The sequence below is a fragment of the Syngnathus floridae genome, chromosome 21 (assembly GCF_059516105.1).
Source record: "Syngnathus floridae isolate MCC-2025c chromosome 21, RoL_Sflo_1.0, whole genome shotgun sequence".
Taxonomy (NCBI): Eukaryota; Metazoa; Chordata; class Actinopteri; order Syngnathiformes; family Syngnathidae; genus Syngnathus; species Syngnathus floridae.
In genome coordinates this window covers 8,087,883-8,105,220 of record NC_142433.1, presented here as the reverse complement: position 1 = coordinate 8,105,220, position 17,338 = coordinate 8,087,883, and the positions used below count along the sequence as shown (strand labels likewise).

The 17,338-nt window shown below is 46.1% G+C and overlaps 1 protein-coding gene across 1 annotated transcript; it reads left to right on the top strand.

The window, feature by feature from the left end:
- Positions 1 to 4,428: 4,428 nt before the first annotated feature.
- Positions 4,429 to 13,548, top strand: fam91a1 (family with sequence similarity 91 member A1). Its single transcript, XM_088364284.1, has 23 exons — positions 4,429 to 4,761; positions 5,284 to 5,368; positions 5,450 to 5,601; positions 5,786 to 5,843; positions 5,987 to 6,054; positions 8,434 to 8,547; positions 8,620 to 8,710; positions 8,783 to 8,845; positions 8,919 to 9,025; positions 9,096 to 9,134; positions 9,215 to 9,327; positions 9,386 to 9,495; positions 9,581 to 9,783; positions 9,874 to 10,003; positions 10,150 to 10,298; positions 10,374 to 10,508; positions 10,737 to 10,850; positions 10,999 to 11,071; positions 11,145 to 11,291; positions 11,534 to 11,635; positions 11,724 to 11,847; positions 11,920 to 11,989; positions 12,130 to 13,548. The coding sequence occupies exons 1-23, from the start codon at positions 4,690 to 4,692 to the stop codon at positions 12,313 to 12,315; spliced, it is 2,505 nt and encodes an 834-aa protein (XP_088220410.1). The 5' UTR covers positions 4,429 to 4,689; the 3' UTR covers positions 12,316 to 13,548.
- The last annotated feature ends 3,790 nt before the right edge of the window (positions 13,549 to 17,338 follow it).

Here is a 17,338-nt window from a genome sequence, read left to right as displayed (position 1 = left end):
CTCCGCGGTGCTTATAAACAGCCGATCCGCTCGGCGGGGGCTATTTTCGGCCACTTGGCTCGTGCGCACGGCCTCCCGGATGTGCCGGGCGGGTGCGCGAGCTCGCCGGCCGCTGGAAGTCGAATGAGGCGCCGCGACCACCTCCGCGGTGCTTATAAACAGCCGATCCGCTCGGCGGGGGCTATTTTCGGCCACTTGGCTCGTGCGCACGGCCTCCCGGATGTGCCGGGCGGGTGCGCGAGCTCGCCGGAAGTCCAATGAGGCGCCGCGATCTCCTCCGCGGTGCTTATAAAGTGCCGAGCCGCTCGGCTTGGAGCTATTTCCGGCCTCCCGTTGGTGCCGGGCGGCGTGCGCGAGCTCGCCGGCCGCGATTTCCTCCACGGTGCTTATAAACAGCCGCATGCGCACGGCCTCCCGGAATTTGAACACATTTCGTCAATAAATTTCGCATATTGAATTTTGAAGTTTAATATAATGCAACAATTGAGCTCGACTTATACAAAGGATATATCATAAAATCGTAAATTTCCGTCGAATTTTAGGGGGTCGACTTATACACCGAGTCGACCTGTACACCGGCAAATACGGTAAGTTATGTACAGGAAGTAAATGGTAAATAGTTATTGCACAGTGTTTACAGCAGCAGTGACAATGTTAGTGTATGTATTTAGATTGTAATTTTTAATTTTAAAGTATCAAACTCAAGTCCTTTTCCCAACATTTGACTTAAATATATTTTATATATATTTTTTTAAAACTTGTTTATAGAGCATCTCCATCGATGCACATGATTTTAATGCTCTCTAGTGGCGGAATAAGTCTCTTAAAAAAAAAAATCTCAAAAATTGTCTTTTTGGAAAAAATAAAATCGGACAAAATATAAAAAAAATGTTTTATTTCTTTTAAACTATTTCCGTGTACAGTCAAACCTCGGTTTTCGAACGTCCCGGTTCTTGAACAAATTGGAATTCGAACGAAAAATTCGAGATTTTTTTGCGTCGGTTGTCGAACAAAATTCGGAGGTCGAACCTCGCGAGATGAGCCGAAAGGACCCGAGAAAACCCGACCGCGCGGCCCGGATGCCGACTGACTCCGTTCGTTATTGTATTTTTGTTACTTTGAGGATTGTATTAACCCCTAATCATGCCTCCAAAGAAAGCGGATTGTACACTGCTCAAAAAAATTAAAGGAACAGTTTTTTATCAGGGTATGTCATGAATTCAATTAGACTTTTCTGATAAGGTTTTGGTCAGGTACGTGGCAGAAGGGGTTGTTAATCAGTTTCAGCTGCATTGGTGTTGATGGAATTAACAAGTGCACTAGAGGGGCAACAACGAGGTGGTCCCCAAAACAGGACTGGTTTAGCAGGTGTAGGCCATTTCAAGTTCCTCCCTCTTGATCTTTTTTAACTGTTTTTCCGCAATTGTTGGCTTTAGCTAGAGTCATTATCACGACTGGGAGCATGGGGCGATTTCTTAACCCTCCTGAAGTTGCGCAGATTGTCCAACTCCTCCAGGATGGCACATCCATGCGTGCTGTTGCAAGAAGATTTGATGTGTCTCCCAGTACAATCTCCAGAGCATGGAGGAGATTCCAGAAGACAGGCAGTTACTCTAGGAGAGAGCTGGACAGGGCCGTAGACGGTCCTCATTCCATCAGCAGGACCGATATCTGGTACTTTGTGCAAGGAGGAACAGGTTGAGCACTGCCCGAGCCCTACAGAATGACCTCCAGCAGGCTACTGGTGTGAATGTCTCTGCCCAAACAGTCAGAAACAGACTTCACGAGGGTGGCCTCAGGACACGACGTCCTGTAGTGTGCCCTGTGCTCATTGCTCAGCACCATGGAGCTCGATTGGCATTTGCCATAGAACAGCAGAATTGGCAAGTCCGCCACTGGCGCCCTGTGCTTTTCACAGATGGGAGCAGGTTTACCCTGAGCACCTGTGATAGACGTGAAAGGGTCTGGAGAAGCCAAGGAGAGCGCTATGCTGCCTGCAACATCATTCAGCATGACCGGTTCGGTGGTGGGTCAGTGATAGTCTGGGGAGGCATTCCCATGGAGGGACGAACAGACCTCTACAGGCTAGAGAACAGCAGTCTGACTGCCATTAGGTATCGGGATGAAATCCTTGCACCCATGGTCAGACCCTATGCTGGTGCAGTAGGTCCTGGGTTCCTCCTGAGCCACAACAATGCCCGGCCTCATGTGGCAACAGCATGCAGACAGTATCTGGAGGATGAAGGAATTGACACAATTGAATGGCCCTCACGACCCCCTGATCTAAACCTGATAGAAAACCTCTGGGACATAATGTTTCGGTCCATCAGACGCCACCAGGTTGCTCCTCAGACTTTACAGGAGCTTGCTGATGCCCTTAGACAGATCTGGGAGGACATCCCACAAAACACCATCCGTCGTCTCATTAGGAGCATGCCGTGACGTTGTCAAGCATGCATACAAGCTCATGGGGGCCACACAAGATACTGAAAAGAAGTTTGAGTTGCAGAAATTGAATTTAGGCAAAATGGACGAGCCTGCCACATAATTTTTTCACTTTGATTTTTGGGGTGTCTATATACTGAGCCCTTTGTAGACTGAAAACCTTTATTTCCATCAAAAGATGTGGCATCCTTTTGTTCCTGAGACATTAAACTGTCCATATGAGTATAGATATCCAACTTTTTTTTTCACCATTGAAATTTGATGTGTTTTCAAAGTGTTCCTTTAATTTTTTTGAGCAGTGTATTAACCCCTAATCATGCCTCCAACGAAAGCAAGTGGGAGCAGTAAAGTCATCCTAAAACACGAAGATGCTCTTGAAAGACGCTCAGCTCAGTGGCTCAGTGGCCTAGTGGTACAGTTTGAGGCTGGAAGGTGATGGGTTCAAACCCCGGCCGGGTCATACCAAAGACTATTAAAGATGGGACCCATTACCTCCCTGCTTGGCACTCAGCATTAAGGGTTGCAATTGGGGGTTAGATCACCAAATGATTCCCGAGCGCGGTACCGTTGCTGCTCACTGCTCCCCTCTCGCCCAGGGGATGGATCAAAATCACACGTGGATGGGATAAATGCAGAGGACTGATTTCACCACACCCAGATGTGTGTGTGACAATCATTGGGACTGTAACTTAACTTTTTTTAAAGCAATGCGACAGTGAGCGCCCGGCGCGCTGGGGTTACGCGATCGGACCAAATTAAGCTTCCTGCGCACTTAGGTCCAGTTAAATTTCGGAAAGTACATCAAGACTTTAAAAATATTTTTTAAATTTCAGTGACGGCTCAATAATAATGCTGGTCATAATAATGCGACCAGCGCGGTGCAGTTGCGCGGTCGGCGGCGCACTATGCTTGCGCGTTCGGCGGTGTGCTGCAGTTGCGCGATTGGACAAAAATGCGCAAATGAAAAAGTTTTCTTTAGTCTTGGAACGGATTAAATTTTCTTCCATTATTTGTAACGGGAAAAATGGATTTGGAATTCGACCGATTCACTTCTCTAACCGCCTTCTGAAACGGATTGTGGTCGAAAACCGAGGTGTCAGGTTCAAAATCAGCAAAAGGATCAGCAGACAAAACCAGTGAGGCAGAATGTTGAGTCTTTTCTCGCGAGGAGTGCATCCAGACTTACAGCAGTCCGACTACACTAAAGATCTGTTTACACCCCTCGCTCTTTTTATTTTGGGATGCCCTACCCACAATGTGAGACTAGCCCCTAACAGGTGGGGGGGAAAGCATGGCTTAGTCTCGTTTCACTACTGTGAAACAAGTAGTCACAGACAAGACGCCATGAGAAAGGAGTGCAAGGACAAAATGCCATGTGCAGACATCAACAAAATAGATTGAGCTATCAAAAGCTTTCTTGGATTCCCAGAGATGTAGAAGGTCAGGAAGCTCCAGACAGCATCGTATGACTTGTGGCCTGGTGGACGTCTGCAAGGCGAAACAGCAAGCATTCTGCGCAATAATCTTATTAATAAGTACTCATTAGGGAACGCATGATAACATATATGTACAATTTATCTAACACGAGGTTTGACTGTATTGTCAATCCATTTATCTATCCATTCAACTCCACTTTTTTGTCCAACACATACATTTAACGACCCCTGGTGGCACATTAGGTCAGCTGCAACATTCCAACTTTTTGAGATTTAAGTCTTGAAATTCTATAACCGAGCCCCCACAAAAAAAATCTAGAATAATAAAAAAAGAATAAAGCTGTGTGTGTCTTAAGGGCTGCCACAATACCTTTACATAGTACCCGAAAAAATATTTAGCTTCACTTCCTGTATTTTACTACATTCCTACTAATTTACAGTTGTAAATTACGAGACTAAAAAGGTGGGTTTCATATTTTCTGCTGAAATTTTCTATTCAGTATCATAACCCATTCGCATGAATGGCAGCCGGAAGTGACGCGTGTAGTCCCAAGCGTGACGCCAGAACTACAACAAGGAAGTGGACGTCCCCTAATTGCCTGCCAGGAGAAGGCAGAAAGAAGACTGAGGGAAACTCTACTCCTCGAACCAGGCGACGCTTTGCTTGGTTGTCGGCTACCGGTGAGGGGGCGTCAGCGGTGGCTTGGGAGATCTTGTGGGGCTGTCATTGGTGGTCACCGTGGAACAGCGCCTCATCGTCTCAGGGGCTTCTAGCCAGCCAGCTAGCTAGCTAACGAGCTAGCTTGCGATGAACACAGACGTGGAATTCCACATCAGGCAGAATTATCCGTGGAATAAGCTGCCGGCTAATGTCAAACAGGTATGTCGTTTGAAAACAAATGTCCAAAGTCGGCCACTCGTGACAGGATACCGCCTCCTTAAGGGGGGCGGGGGTGGCTGTCAATGTCACCGTGAGAGACAGGCAGGCAGCGAGCACCATCACATGACATAACCGCTGCTCATACCATAAATATTTGCAAGAAAAAGTTACATCGTTTGTTGTTGGGCTGGAGGGTTCAATACCCTTAAATGACCTTAGACGTTGATTTGTACCTTGTAGTCTGAAAATCTCAGAATGCATGTCAATTGGAGTCAACATTTAAACACCTGGGTTTGACTCGCTCATCATTGCAGATGTCTACAAAATCTTTCTGATTAATCACAACAACATTTGGGACCACATAGAATACATTAGTGTAAAGAAAATGTAAAAGTTTCAAATCGGTACCAAGCGACATTTAAATAAATGATGAAGTGTAGGGATCTCAAACTTCTTCATTCCGTCACATAGAAGTGACGCATGCTCTACCTACGCATCCTTTGTTTGCATACTTATTTGCAGAGTTTGGGCAACTCTCAGCGCGAGTACGAGAAACATGTGCTGCTGTACAGCATCCGCAACCAGCTGCGATTCCGCAATAACTTAGGTGAGCTTTTTTCTTGCAAGCTCCCGCAGGATTGTTTTGCCAGCAAGTCAATATGTATTTGTTTCCACGTTGCGGCCGCAGTGCGCCATGTGCGCAAAGATGAGCGCAAGTACTACGAGGAGTTGCTCAAGTACAGCCGTGAGCACCTGATGCTATACCCCTACCACCTGTCGGACATCATGGTGAAGGGGCTGCGCGTCACGCCCTTTTCCTACTACGTTGGAATCATGGAGGTAAGCGGCCGCTTCCTGGCAGGGCATGACTTGCTGCTCGCTCAAGTGGAACAATGGGTGCCTTTCTGGAGACAATCTAGTCCTTCACGGAAAATAATGTATTCTTCCAGCAGTTAGTCGTTCATATCACGTTTGTTTTCATTGTTCCTTTTTTCTCCATCGCTCGTTTTGTTTGGGCCTCCAGGATATCATGAACAGCGAGAAGAGTTACGACTCCTTGCCCAACTTCACCGCTGCTGATTGTGAGTTTTCACTCTCCTGCATTGTGCAAGTTACGTTCTTGTCATGTGCTGAGTTCAACTCTTTTTTTTTTTTTTTTTTTTTTTTTTTCTCTTTCTTTTTTTTTTTTTCTTTTTAAATCACGCCACTTTGTGTCATGACGCAGGTCTGAGGCTGCTTGGAATCGGGCGAAACCAGTACATTGACCTGATGAACCAGTGCCGCTCATCCAAGGTGAGAGATGTGTATCCTGAACATCTGCAATGAATTCGATGCTTTAAGCATCTCTGGGATGGTTGAAAAAAAAGCACGTCCACGATGACCTGGAGCACATATTTGACTCAATTTTAGTACCGTAATTTCCGGACTATAAGTCGCGGTTTTTTTCATAGTTTGGGTGGGGGGGCGACTTATATATGTTTTTTTTCACAAATTTTTACTTGATCATTAAGACATCACTTACAAGTATAGTTGACCACTTCCCATGTTATTTTTAGTATAGTTGATCACTTCACATGCTTTTATATCTTTATCTTGAACATATTCAAAACATAAAAAATAGAGAAAACATCAAATAAAGCAATTAACACTTTAAAGCACCATATCCAAGTCCACTGTCTGCTGTATGTACACTTGCTCCATTTTTGCTCCTATTATATTTATTATTATTATTTATTATTATTTGTTTATTTATCATTTATTCAACACTCTTATATATTCATTGTTTGTGCCTTCTTGTTTTTTTTGTGTTGCTTGTATGCACATGTGTACTATCTCACCAAGAGATAGTGGAAACGTAATTTCAATCTCTTTGCGTGTCTTAGTATATAAAAAAAAAAAAATCAACGATAAAGCAGACTTTGACTTTGATAAAACAACCAAAAAAAAATTATATTTTCAGACGAAACTGGATGAGGGCGCTCTAAATTTCACCGTTGGCCGTGACTCATCAACTGGGTGGGCTTAAGAAAAATGGCACCAAAAAGAAACTCATATTTTGCAGGTTCCAAACTTCAAGTTGTAAAATATGCAGCTGAAAACAGTAATCGAGCAGCAGAAAGACAGTTTGGAGAACCGTGATGTACCAATGGATTACTATTTCAAGTGACGTCAGTAGCGCGGCGCGGCGGTTGTTTACATACAAACGTGCCCACACAAGGACATCATTAGCGGTGATCATTTCTAAGTGACACGGAGGACAAAGAGTTTGAAGGAATTAAGGATTTGGAGTGACATAGAAGGTTTGAAAAACTATTATGGCTTTTACGCATGCCCGGTCCTACTCTACTGAGTCGGGGGCCGGCGCTCGGCCGAGTGGTTGTCCGCGAACGGTGCGCGGGGCTCGGACATGGCCATTACGCACGCCCGGTCTGTCTGGAAGTCCACGCCGCCACACGCTTGGAAGTTTGTTTTGTTTAATAAAGAGCCGTTTACCAAACCCACGTCTATCCTTGTACTTTGTTAACGCTACAATATAGTTATATAGTAGATCTGTGGAATAAAGACGAGGCTGACGTCAGGGCGCACGCGCGGCGATGTTGACAAAGGACGAGGAATTTGATCGATGGATTTAATGGAATTAAAATGCACGGATGGTTTGATAATATTATTGGCTTGTATTATAGTTATTTGAAATATAGTTTATCTATCGTTATATGAGCCTGTGGAATATGTGGAATATTTTGAAATGCAAGCGCCCTCAGCCGTGCGCACCCATTGTTGACAAAGAACGATCGATGGATTTAATGAATTGAAGTGACACCGATGGTTTTATAAACATGTTATTCATGTAATAGTTGTCCTTAATCACTCTATATGTTACGTCAGGCCCGTTCTCAGCTCTTTGTTTGTGTTTGTCACGTTAGCATACCTATCGTTTAGCCTGTTGTTGCTATTTAATGAATTGGAGTGACACCGATGGTTTTATAAACATGTTATTCATGTAATAGTTGTCCTTAATCACTCTATATGTTACGTCAGGCCCGTTCTCAGCTCTTTGTTTGAGTTTGTCACGTTAGCATACCTATCGTTTAGCCTGTTGTTGCTATTTAATGAATTGGAGTGACACCGATGGTTTTATAAACATGTTATTCATGTAGTAGTTGTCCTTAATCACTCTATATGTTACGTCAGGCCCGTTCTCAGCTCTTTGTTTGAGTTTGTCACGTTAGCATACCTATCGTTTAGCCTGTTGTTGCTATTTAATGAATTGGAGTGACACTGATGGTTTTATAAACATGTTATTTATGTAATAGTTGTCCTTAATCACTCTATATGTTACGTCAGGCCCGTTCTCAGCTCTTTGTTTGTGTTTGTCACGTTAGCATACCTATCGTTTAGCCTGTTGTTGCTATCGTTAAGCCTGTTGTTGCTCGTTCATGACTGTTTTTGGTGTGGGATTTTGTCGAATAAATTGCCCCCAAAATGCGACTTATACTCCGGAGCGACTTATATATCTTTTTTTTCACTTTTTGGGGCATTTTATGGCTGGTGCGACTTATACTCCGGAGCGACTTATAGTCCGGAAAATACGGTACTGTGTTCCTGCAGTGTAGCTTCATCGTGCGCCATTCCCACAATCTGTAAAACATCTACCTTTTCTACCCTTTTCAGAAATTCTTCCGCCGGAAATCGGCGCGGGATCTTCTCCCATCCAAACCGGTGGAGATCTCGGTAGAGCCGTGGTGGGTGGCGCAGACGGGCTACATCACCGAAGATGACATCAGGGTGAGAGAACGTGTAGGCGAGGGGCCCGCGCGAATGTCCCGCTGACATGACGCCATGTTTGCGTCATCGCAGATCTGCTCTTCGGCCGAGAAGAAAGCCATCGATAAGATGATCGATTCAGGGCCCCAGCTGGCTGGCTCGATGGAGTACAACGTGGTGCTAAGTGAGCAAGCTAGCGTCGCGGTCTGTCGTCTTGGTGCAGTCTGTGGAAGATTGTTTTGATTTCCATCTTCAGGTTTGTACAACCGGGGCTTCATTTACTTGGATGTTCCCATTTCGGACGACAGCTGCATCTCAGGTTTGTGCCGTACAGAATGGTTTTCGCGCCGGCGTATTGACTGGCTTTGGTGTCACTGTGGCTGCCTCCACAGTACCGCCGCTGGAGGGCTTTGTCATGAACCGTGTGCAGGGCGACTACTTCGAGACACTGCTCTATAAAATCTTTGTGTCCATTGACGAGCAGACCAATGTCGCCGAGGTAAGACGCATCCTTCCGCGGCGCCCTGAGCGGATTTGCTCATCCCGCTCATTTGCGTTCCCACCTCCAGCTGGCAAACGTGTTGGAGATCGACTTGGATTTGGTGAAGGTAAGCCGGCGCGTCCGTGGACGTTGACGACGTGCAAGCGGACAGATTTTCCTCCTCCGATATTTTGCTCTCGCGACCAGAACGCCGTGTCCATGTATTGCCGTCTGGGCTTTGCTGTGAAGAAAGGTCAGACGATCAGCTCCGAGCAGCTCCACCCCACCTGGAAAAACGCCCCCTCCCTCAACAGACTTAAGTACGTCCCCCTTCCCCTCCAGAGGGTGTCCGTTCTGACTTGTCTTGTCCATCACCAGGAGCACCATGGACCCTCAGAAGATGCTGCTGTCCTGGGAACAAGGCAGCCCCGTCATGGAGGGAGGATCCTCGGCCACAGATACGGACACCACCAGTCTGGAGGACCAAGGTCTGCTTGATAGCAAGCACACGCTCATGCACTTTGTATGTCTTGACTGGTGTGTGTGCGCTTGCGTGTGCGTGTGCATGCGCAGCGGACACGGGCAGCGTCAGCAGCCTGAGCCTCCCCGCGGTGGCGCCTACCAAGCGCATCGCCTTCCTGTTCGACTCCACGCTGACCGCCTTCCTCATGATGGGCAACCTGTCACCCAACCTCAAGAGTCACGCTGTCACCATGTTTGAGGTGGGCAAGCTGTCCGACGAGACGCTGGACAGCTTCCTGGCTGAGCTGGAGAAGGTGGGGACAGAGGATCTCGTCGATCAGCTGCAAGCGCAAGTCAAGGGTCGCGCTCCTCGAGCTCTTTTGCTTCTTTCGGCCTTTCCGCAGGTGGAAAGCACGGCCGAGGGCGAGGCGCAGCGCTACTTTGATCACGCCCTCACCCTGAAGAACACCATCCTCTTCCTACGCTACAACAAGGAACTCACTCAGGACCAGGGACCTGATCTCCCAAATATAGGTAAGCGGTGCCCCCCGGGTGCTTGTCCGACTCGTTTCCACGCCAGTGCAATTCTAATAGAGATTCTAAAGTCTTTTAAATGATCATGCATTTAAAAAAAAAAAAAAAAAGTTCAATCAAAGAGCAGGGTGTTGCTCGGCCACCAGGTTTCCCGCTGGACATGCTGCGCTGCGAGAGCCTCCTAGGTCTGGACCAGGCCACCTGCAGTCGTGTGCTCAACAAGAACTACAAGCTGCTGGTCTCCATGGCGCCGCTCAGCAACGAAATCAGACCAATCAGCAGCTGCACACCTCAGGTACACGTTCGTGAAATGGCTTCCCCCGTGCTTGCTGATAGACTCATGCATTTGTTGTGGTTGTTGTGGCTGCAGCACATCGGGCCCGCCATCCCTGAGGTGAGCTCCATCTGGTTCAAGCTCTTCCTGTACCATGTGACCGGCCAGGGTCCGCCCTCACTGCTGCTGTCCAAAGGCTCCAGGCTGCGCAAGCTGCCTGACATCTTTCAGGTGAAGTCTCTCGCGGGGACTCCTCAAGTATCCAGGTAATGCGAGGAGGGGATTGGACTGGAGGAAATCCCAAGGGCAGAGTGGCAGCACAAACAAAGACCTGACCTACTTAAAGCTCTTCTTTTCTAAAAGCAAGACACGGGCACAGCTAATGTTGATGCCACACTTAAAGGCCTGCTCACGTTTGCATCGTTCTTTCATACTCATGGGACTGCCTTGTGCTGTCAGGTCTACGACAGGTTGCTGATCACATCCTGGGGTCACGATCCTGGCGTGGTTCCCACGTCCAACGTGCTGGCCATGCTCAACGACGCTCTCACGCACTCGGCCGTTCTTATCCAGGTGAACAGCCCAAAGCTGTCCAAAATTTGATTGACAGCTGTCGCAGTGGTTAACGCGTGTGTGTGTGTGTGTGTGTGTGTGTGTGTGTGTGTGTGTGTGTGTGTGTGTGTGTGTGTGCGTGTGTGCGTGTGTGTGTGCGTGTGTGTAGGGTCATGGCATGCACGGCCACGGCGAAACTGTGCACCTCCCATTCCCTTTTGACGAGGAGGACCTAAAGGGAGGTCAGTAACTCCCAAAACAATTTACATTGTGTCCATTGTTGAAGTCTGCCATTGTCGCTTTCACGTTTTGTAGAGTTCTCCTACTCCAACATGTGCGTGCACAAGGCACTGGGCAAACTGCGCGAGCACGTGGATCTGGAGCACCAGTGCGGCTATATCACCATGCTCAATGCCAACAGCAAGCACCGCCGGCGGCCCAGCGACACCATCGAGTGCAGAGGTGTACCAACACAACCGCGATGCGACCAAGAAAGACAGACTTTTGCAAAATGCACACTTCTGTGGTGACTGGGTCATAAACCACTTTTGATCCATTTCTGATCTGGATTGAGAGTTTGCATTGAAGGTTGAACATCCAGATAAGGATGAAACAAAAGCTCCTAAAAATCAAATCAGTGTCAAACCTGATCCACTTTAGGTTTACATCGGTGACAAATGAGCACAAATCTCTCTCATGTGTAGGAGACACCCACCTCGGAGGAGGCCCGGACACCAATGGCAGCACCGAGTCCTTTGAACTGGTGTCGGAAGAGAACAACAGCGACAGACGGACGAAGGCCGACGGTACGTTTGCCATCAGAGCCAGCGAAGCCGTCCCCGCTGGCCTCCACTCAAAAGTTTGCACGTTGGCATGGTTCTCCGCCGTCCGCAGCCCTCTCGTGCGAGGACGAGTGGGTTCCCCTGGAGCTGTGCTTCGGTATGCCGCTCTTCAGCTCCGAGCTCAACCGCAAGGTGTGCCGCAAGATCGCTGCCCACAAGCTTTGCAGCAGCGACAGGTGACGCCTTGGTGAATTGCGTCATTGGCATTGATCGCAAGTGGCACAGCACTCACGCTTTTTGCTCCACAGCTTGCAAGAGCTGCTTCACTCCAGCCGGAAGCTGTCCCTCAAGGTGCTGAGCTTCGTTCAATCTTTCCAGGTGAGGGACGCTCAACGTGACCTCAGCCAAGGCTCGAACACTTGCAGAACTACTTAGAATGTCTCAAACACAAGATTGAAATATTTACAGCTGAACACGTGCAATCTAGATCACATCATCTCGTTTTGTTTCACGGACAGGATGGTGGTCCGCCCTACGAGCCGGACAGCGGGATGACCAATCCTCTCAGTCAGCCCTCGGCCGAGTCAGGCGTCCCTCTGCCGGCCCTCAACCTCCTCTACAAGGACGGGCAGCTGCGCGAGTGGAGCGGGCGGGCCCCTCCCCATCTGGACATCACAGCCCTACAACGCGAGCAGTCCACGTAGAACGACCCCACCACCACCGACCGCCACCATCCACCCTTATTTTTGTATCCCGGGCGGGTTGTCCACCAAACACGAGTGCTAGCAGGGCAGGACGACTCACTTAGCTCGCCCCCAACCCTTTCCCGCAGTTGATGTTGAGTAGTACCCCTCTTCATATGGTATCGGTGTTGCGCAAGTCAGCCTTGTCCCAGGACCACTTGTCCCCTGTCTGGTGATCCCATGCATGAAAATCCCTTCCTTTGAGGGGAACCAGACTTTCGTTCGTCGTTTCCACCCTGCAGTCCTTACTGTGGAGCGTACTCGACGTGATTGCTTTCTTTCATCCTTTCCCCTTCTCTTTGAGAGCACCAAATACTTTTTTTAAGCATAAGACATGTTTTGTTTTTTTAGTCTTTATTCTTTTTTACTTTTTGCCTTATCACAACGTCACATTCCGACTTCCATGAATGAAGCTGATCAGGAAGAGCAGGTACAGGTGGTCCTGACTGCCGGTGCCTCCTTCGCATCGGGTCCAGCTCCGATAGCTGCCTGCTTGCATTTCTTCCAGATTAGATCCAGCTCTGGTCTGCACGTTCTATGGACTGGGCCCAGCTCTGCTAGAGATTTTTTCCCCTCTTTTTAATGAAATCCAGCTGTGGCAGCCTCCTGCTTGCACCTCATATGGATTGGTTAACCATCTGCTTGCATCTCATCTGGATGGGTGGCAGCAATGGGAAAGTTCACAAAACGGCACACACATGAAGAGATGGCGTCTTTATTTTCATTGCGTTCCTGAAGGATTCATCCTCTCTATTTTGTTTTCCTCACAATAAGTGAGTTGAAAAAAAAACAGTAATCTTGTTCAAGCATGTTTGTGTGCGCGTGCCCGCATTGTGCACCCCACTTGCGCTGTGTCAGTCTCGTTTTAAATGGAAAACGCGCTTTCCCTGCAATACCCTCGTCGACATGTCAACACCCTCTTGTGTTTACAAATGTGTTCGTTTTCTAGATCAACCTCTTTTAGGACATCTTTGTTGTAGCTCGTTTAAATGGTTGCATAATTATAATGATGAGGACAAAATAGGACATTCCTTCCGCATTCTGCTCATGTTATTCAGAATAAACGTGTGTGTGTGTGTGTGTGTGTGTATGTGTGTGTATATATATATATATATATATATATATATATATATATATATATAAAAGCATATGAAGAAATATATTTAAAAAAGGAATAAACGGTTTTCAACCTGCCTTTGGCTTTCATTTCTATTCCTGACTGCATTTTAGAGCCAATGTAACATTGGGGGGGGGGGGGGGGGGGAGGGGACAGATGGTGTGGTGTCACACGCTCCCCGAAGCTTCCATCTGCCCCTTGCATGCACTTGTTCACCTTCTAGAATGACTCAAGCAAGGAAAAGAGATGGTGCTCTGCTTGCATCTCTTCGTTAAGGTCCAGCTCCCGTTGCTGTCTGCTCGTATCTGTCCTGGATCAGATGAGCCACCTGCTTGCACCTCTTCTGTCTTGGGTCCAGTTATGATAGCTGCCTGCTACTGTCACTTCTGGAAAAGGTTCAGTTGTTTTACATCCAAAGAGCTGCAGACCCCATTTGGAAGACACGCCAGTGGCTAGCCAATCCAGAAGAGAGCAAATATGCCATCAGGCAGCCACCAGAGCTGGACCCCATCCTGATAATGTTACCAAGTGGTTACCCAATTATTGTCGACAGCTACCATATCTAGACTCTGTTAGGGTTGATAGATTAGTTTGATCCTATGATTATGTTGGAATGTAACCTGTAATAATTAACCAAACTTGTCCTGTCTTGACAAAGTAGTAGAACAAAGTGCTAAGATCCTTTGAACTGATTGACCAGCTGCAGAGGAAGCAAACTAAGTTGATCTGTTTACACAACATCGTAAAACACCCCCTGCTATGATTTGACCAGAGGCCAGGGGTTTCAACCTCATCCTGTCCACTCTCACCCCCACCCTGCTTTCTCTCAATAAATACTCTCTTGGAAGAATCCAAAGTCAGACTTCGTTCGATCATCGCTGTATGCACAGTGACGAACGAGCTCTCCACTTGCAAGTGTTCAAAAGCCATACTGTCTCCCGTGTGGTTCTTACAAAATAAGTTAGAGTGAACATCACTCTAACATTTCGGTGCCGTGACTCGGATCCCTAACATGCCCACTGCTGATCGACGGAGGACGACGTGCTGCATTGTCGACAAGCCAGCGTCCATTAGGAGGACCTGGAAAAGAAAAACCTGGGAAGAAAATTCTTCGCTGGGCCAGCATCTTAGGTCTGCCTTCGTCTGACAACAGTGGATTGACGGGATCCGGTAGTGCAACGAACCAGGGGACAAGTAAGTAAAAGCCCTAAAAGTTGTGGTGAAACATGTAAAACTTAAAAGTGCATGAGATACGGCTTTTGTTTGTCCAAGCCATGAGATACGGCTTTGGTTTGTCCAAGCCATGAGATATGGCTTTGGTTTGTCCAAGCCATGAGATACGGCTTTGGTTTGTCCGAGCTATGAGATACGGTTTTGGTTTGTCCGAGCTATGAGATACGGCTTTGGTTTATCCGAGCTATGAGATACGGTTTTGGTTTTTCCGAGCCAAGAAACAGCTTGGGTCCAAGACCCAGTGGAAGGAACAGGTTAAGAAAAACAGAGCTTCTTTTTCTTCATTGAAGAAGGGCGTAGATTCTTTTTTCTCCATTTTTCCAAGCCTTTTGCATGAAAGTTGTGTGGTTGAGTGTGACTGGTAGGATAAATAGACTAAAGTGCAATACTAGCAAATAACACAGGCTAGAAATTTGTTGAAAGGTCAATTTAAACCTGCATTGAGGATCCTCAAAGATAAAAATTGAAAAAAAAAATTGAAAAAACTAAAACTACTAAAATTAAGATGGGAAAAGAAAACTGCAAATCTCCAAATAAAGGCACTCTTGAAGGAGATGAGAAGTACATGGTGTGTAGATTTCCTAATTGTATGTGATACATGCTGAAGTGGAAGACAAAATATGGAGCAGAAGGAAAGTTGAAGTTGAAATGTGGAAGAAGTGGTAGACGTTTTAGAGGAGAGTGTGGCTGGGAAGAAAAGGGAGAGAACTGAAATGCGCTAGAGTGTGATTGAAAGCTTCACAAGAGAGAAGAGAACAAATTCAAGAGACAAAGCATAGAAAGATGAAAACTGATGAGGTCACAAGTGTTTGTCAGACCAGAACACAATAAGGCGCCAGTGCGCAGGTGCAAGGCCACAGCTCAAACCGTGCCTCAAGCAAAGGGGCAAGAGGAGCTTCCGCTCCTATGCAAATCATGTTTCCAAATTTAAAAGACCTGAAGCCTCCCCCATATGACAGCAAAACATGTCATTGTCAGATTATTAGAACTTTTTTGAGATTATTAGAGCTCCTGTCCATACAAGAAGTATGACAATGCTGTTTGTATGCCCAATGACAAATGACCAGAGATCAAATTGTGTGTGTACACCAAAGTTAATATTTGCAACTCAAGTGGTAAAGAAATACAACTTGCTTCTAAAGATAAATAAAAAATTAGAATGTGCTGTCCTCGCGTGCGTGGGCGAGACCAGCTTCATGAGAGACTGCAGGAAATGGCCAGCCTGTGACAAATCATTGATGCCGGGCCCCCAGCCCTCGCGCGCAAGAGCTATGTGTATGTGTGTGCGTATGTGTTAAAATGATTAAATTGGCTAAACGTGTAGTGCAAAGAAATTTGCTGCACTGTGGTCTATCCAATTTGCACCGCAAAACAGAAACAATTTTTGTTAGGGTTTTCCAGGTTATCTTTATCATAGGATTATGTTGGAATGCAACAGGTAATAAATACCTTACCTTGTCCTCCTTATCACAAGGTCGTAAAACATCCCCTGACATGTTTAGACTAGAGGACAAGGGCTTTAGCCAGTTTACCCAAACCCCCACTCTGTTTCTCTTAATAAATATCCCATCGCAGGAACGAGGGTTCAGACTTCATTCTGGAGCGAGTGAACTCTCCACCTGCAGGTGTCCAAAAAGGACTTACTTGTCTCCCGTGTGGTTCTTGCAAAATATTGTTTGAGTGAGCAAATCTCTAACAATTTTGAAAAATAAAAAAGAGAGAAAAAGAAAGAAATCTGTGGGCAGAAACTGGTTCACAGTAGTGCTCATTAGTGTCTCACCTTGAAGACAAATTCGAAAGAGAGAGAAAACATGTTTTCAGGAATTGGATGAAGCAAAATTGTGAATTTAAGACATTGCAATGCTTGATTTAATAAGAATAATTGATTGGTTGTGTCATAACATTATACAAACTTCTATATGTGAGTTAAATTCGAGAGATTGAGTTAAATTTAAAAACAAAAACAAAACAAAAAAAATTCTGATTCATTTGCCAGCAGTTTTTTTGTGTTGAGTTTTTTTGGATTGGTGGATTGTTCTATCAAGAACCTTGAGTTGAGAATAATATATCAATGTTGTGTGGAGAGCTTGGATAAATTGGGACCAATGTGATAAAAAGACTGTGAGATGCAAATGAGCAAGGTTGAATGATTGCCTGAATGAAAGGAAAATACAGGTTGAATGGTTGAAGTTGTTGGAGACTACTATGGAAAATGAGTAGAAAACCATTGAAGAAAGAATGATTTTGAGTAAGTTAAAAGCTAAGAAAAAAAAGTTGCTTTTGGATTGATAATTAACTAGAGATAGAAACTGGAGAACCAGTAACACATGCAGAAGATGTGTGAATTGGTAAACTGAGAAGCGTTTTGGAAAGAAAGTCAAATTAAATGATGATAGAATCATATGTAGTAAAGAACACATCCTCCCAAAAAGTTTGTCAAGGTGTGAGGCATGGGCGTCGCCAAGCCTCAGAAGGAGGGAGGGAGTAGGACAGATAGTGAAAGATAGTAATAATACAACACTTTACGACATATGGATTCTCTAATACATTTTGCGTCATACCATTAAGTTAAAATTTTCTCAAGCTTTTCAAACTTTTGCTTGAAGCAATCGGAAGATGATTGAAAAGTGACTA

Bases quoted from the DNA above. Each gene is read 5' to 3' on its own strand.
- fam91a1 (XM_088364284.1), top strand. From the start codon at position 4,690: ATGAACACAGACGTGGAATTCCACATCAGGCAGAATTATCCGTGGAAT. The intron at 8,548-8,619 runs GTGAGAGAACGT...GCGTCATCGCAG, and splicing joins TCACCGAAGATGACATCAGG to ATCTGCTCTTCGGCCGAGAA. The intron at 9,784-9,873 runs GTGGGGACAGAG...GCCTTTCCGCAG, and splicing joins TCCTGGCTGAGCTGGAGAAG to GTGGAAAGCACGGCCGAGGG.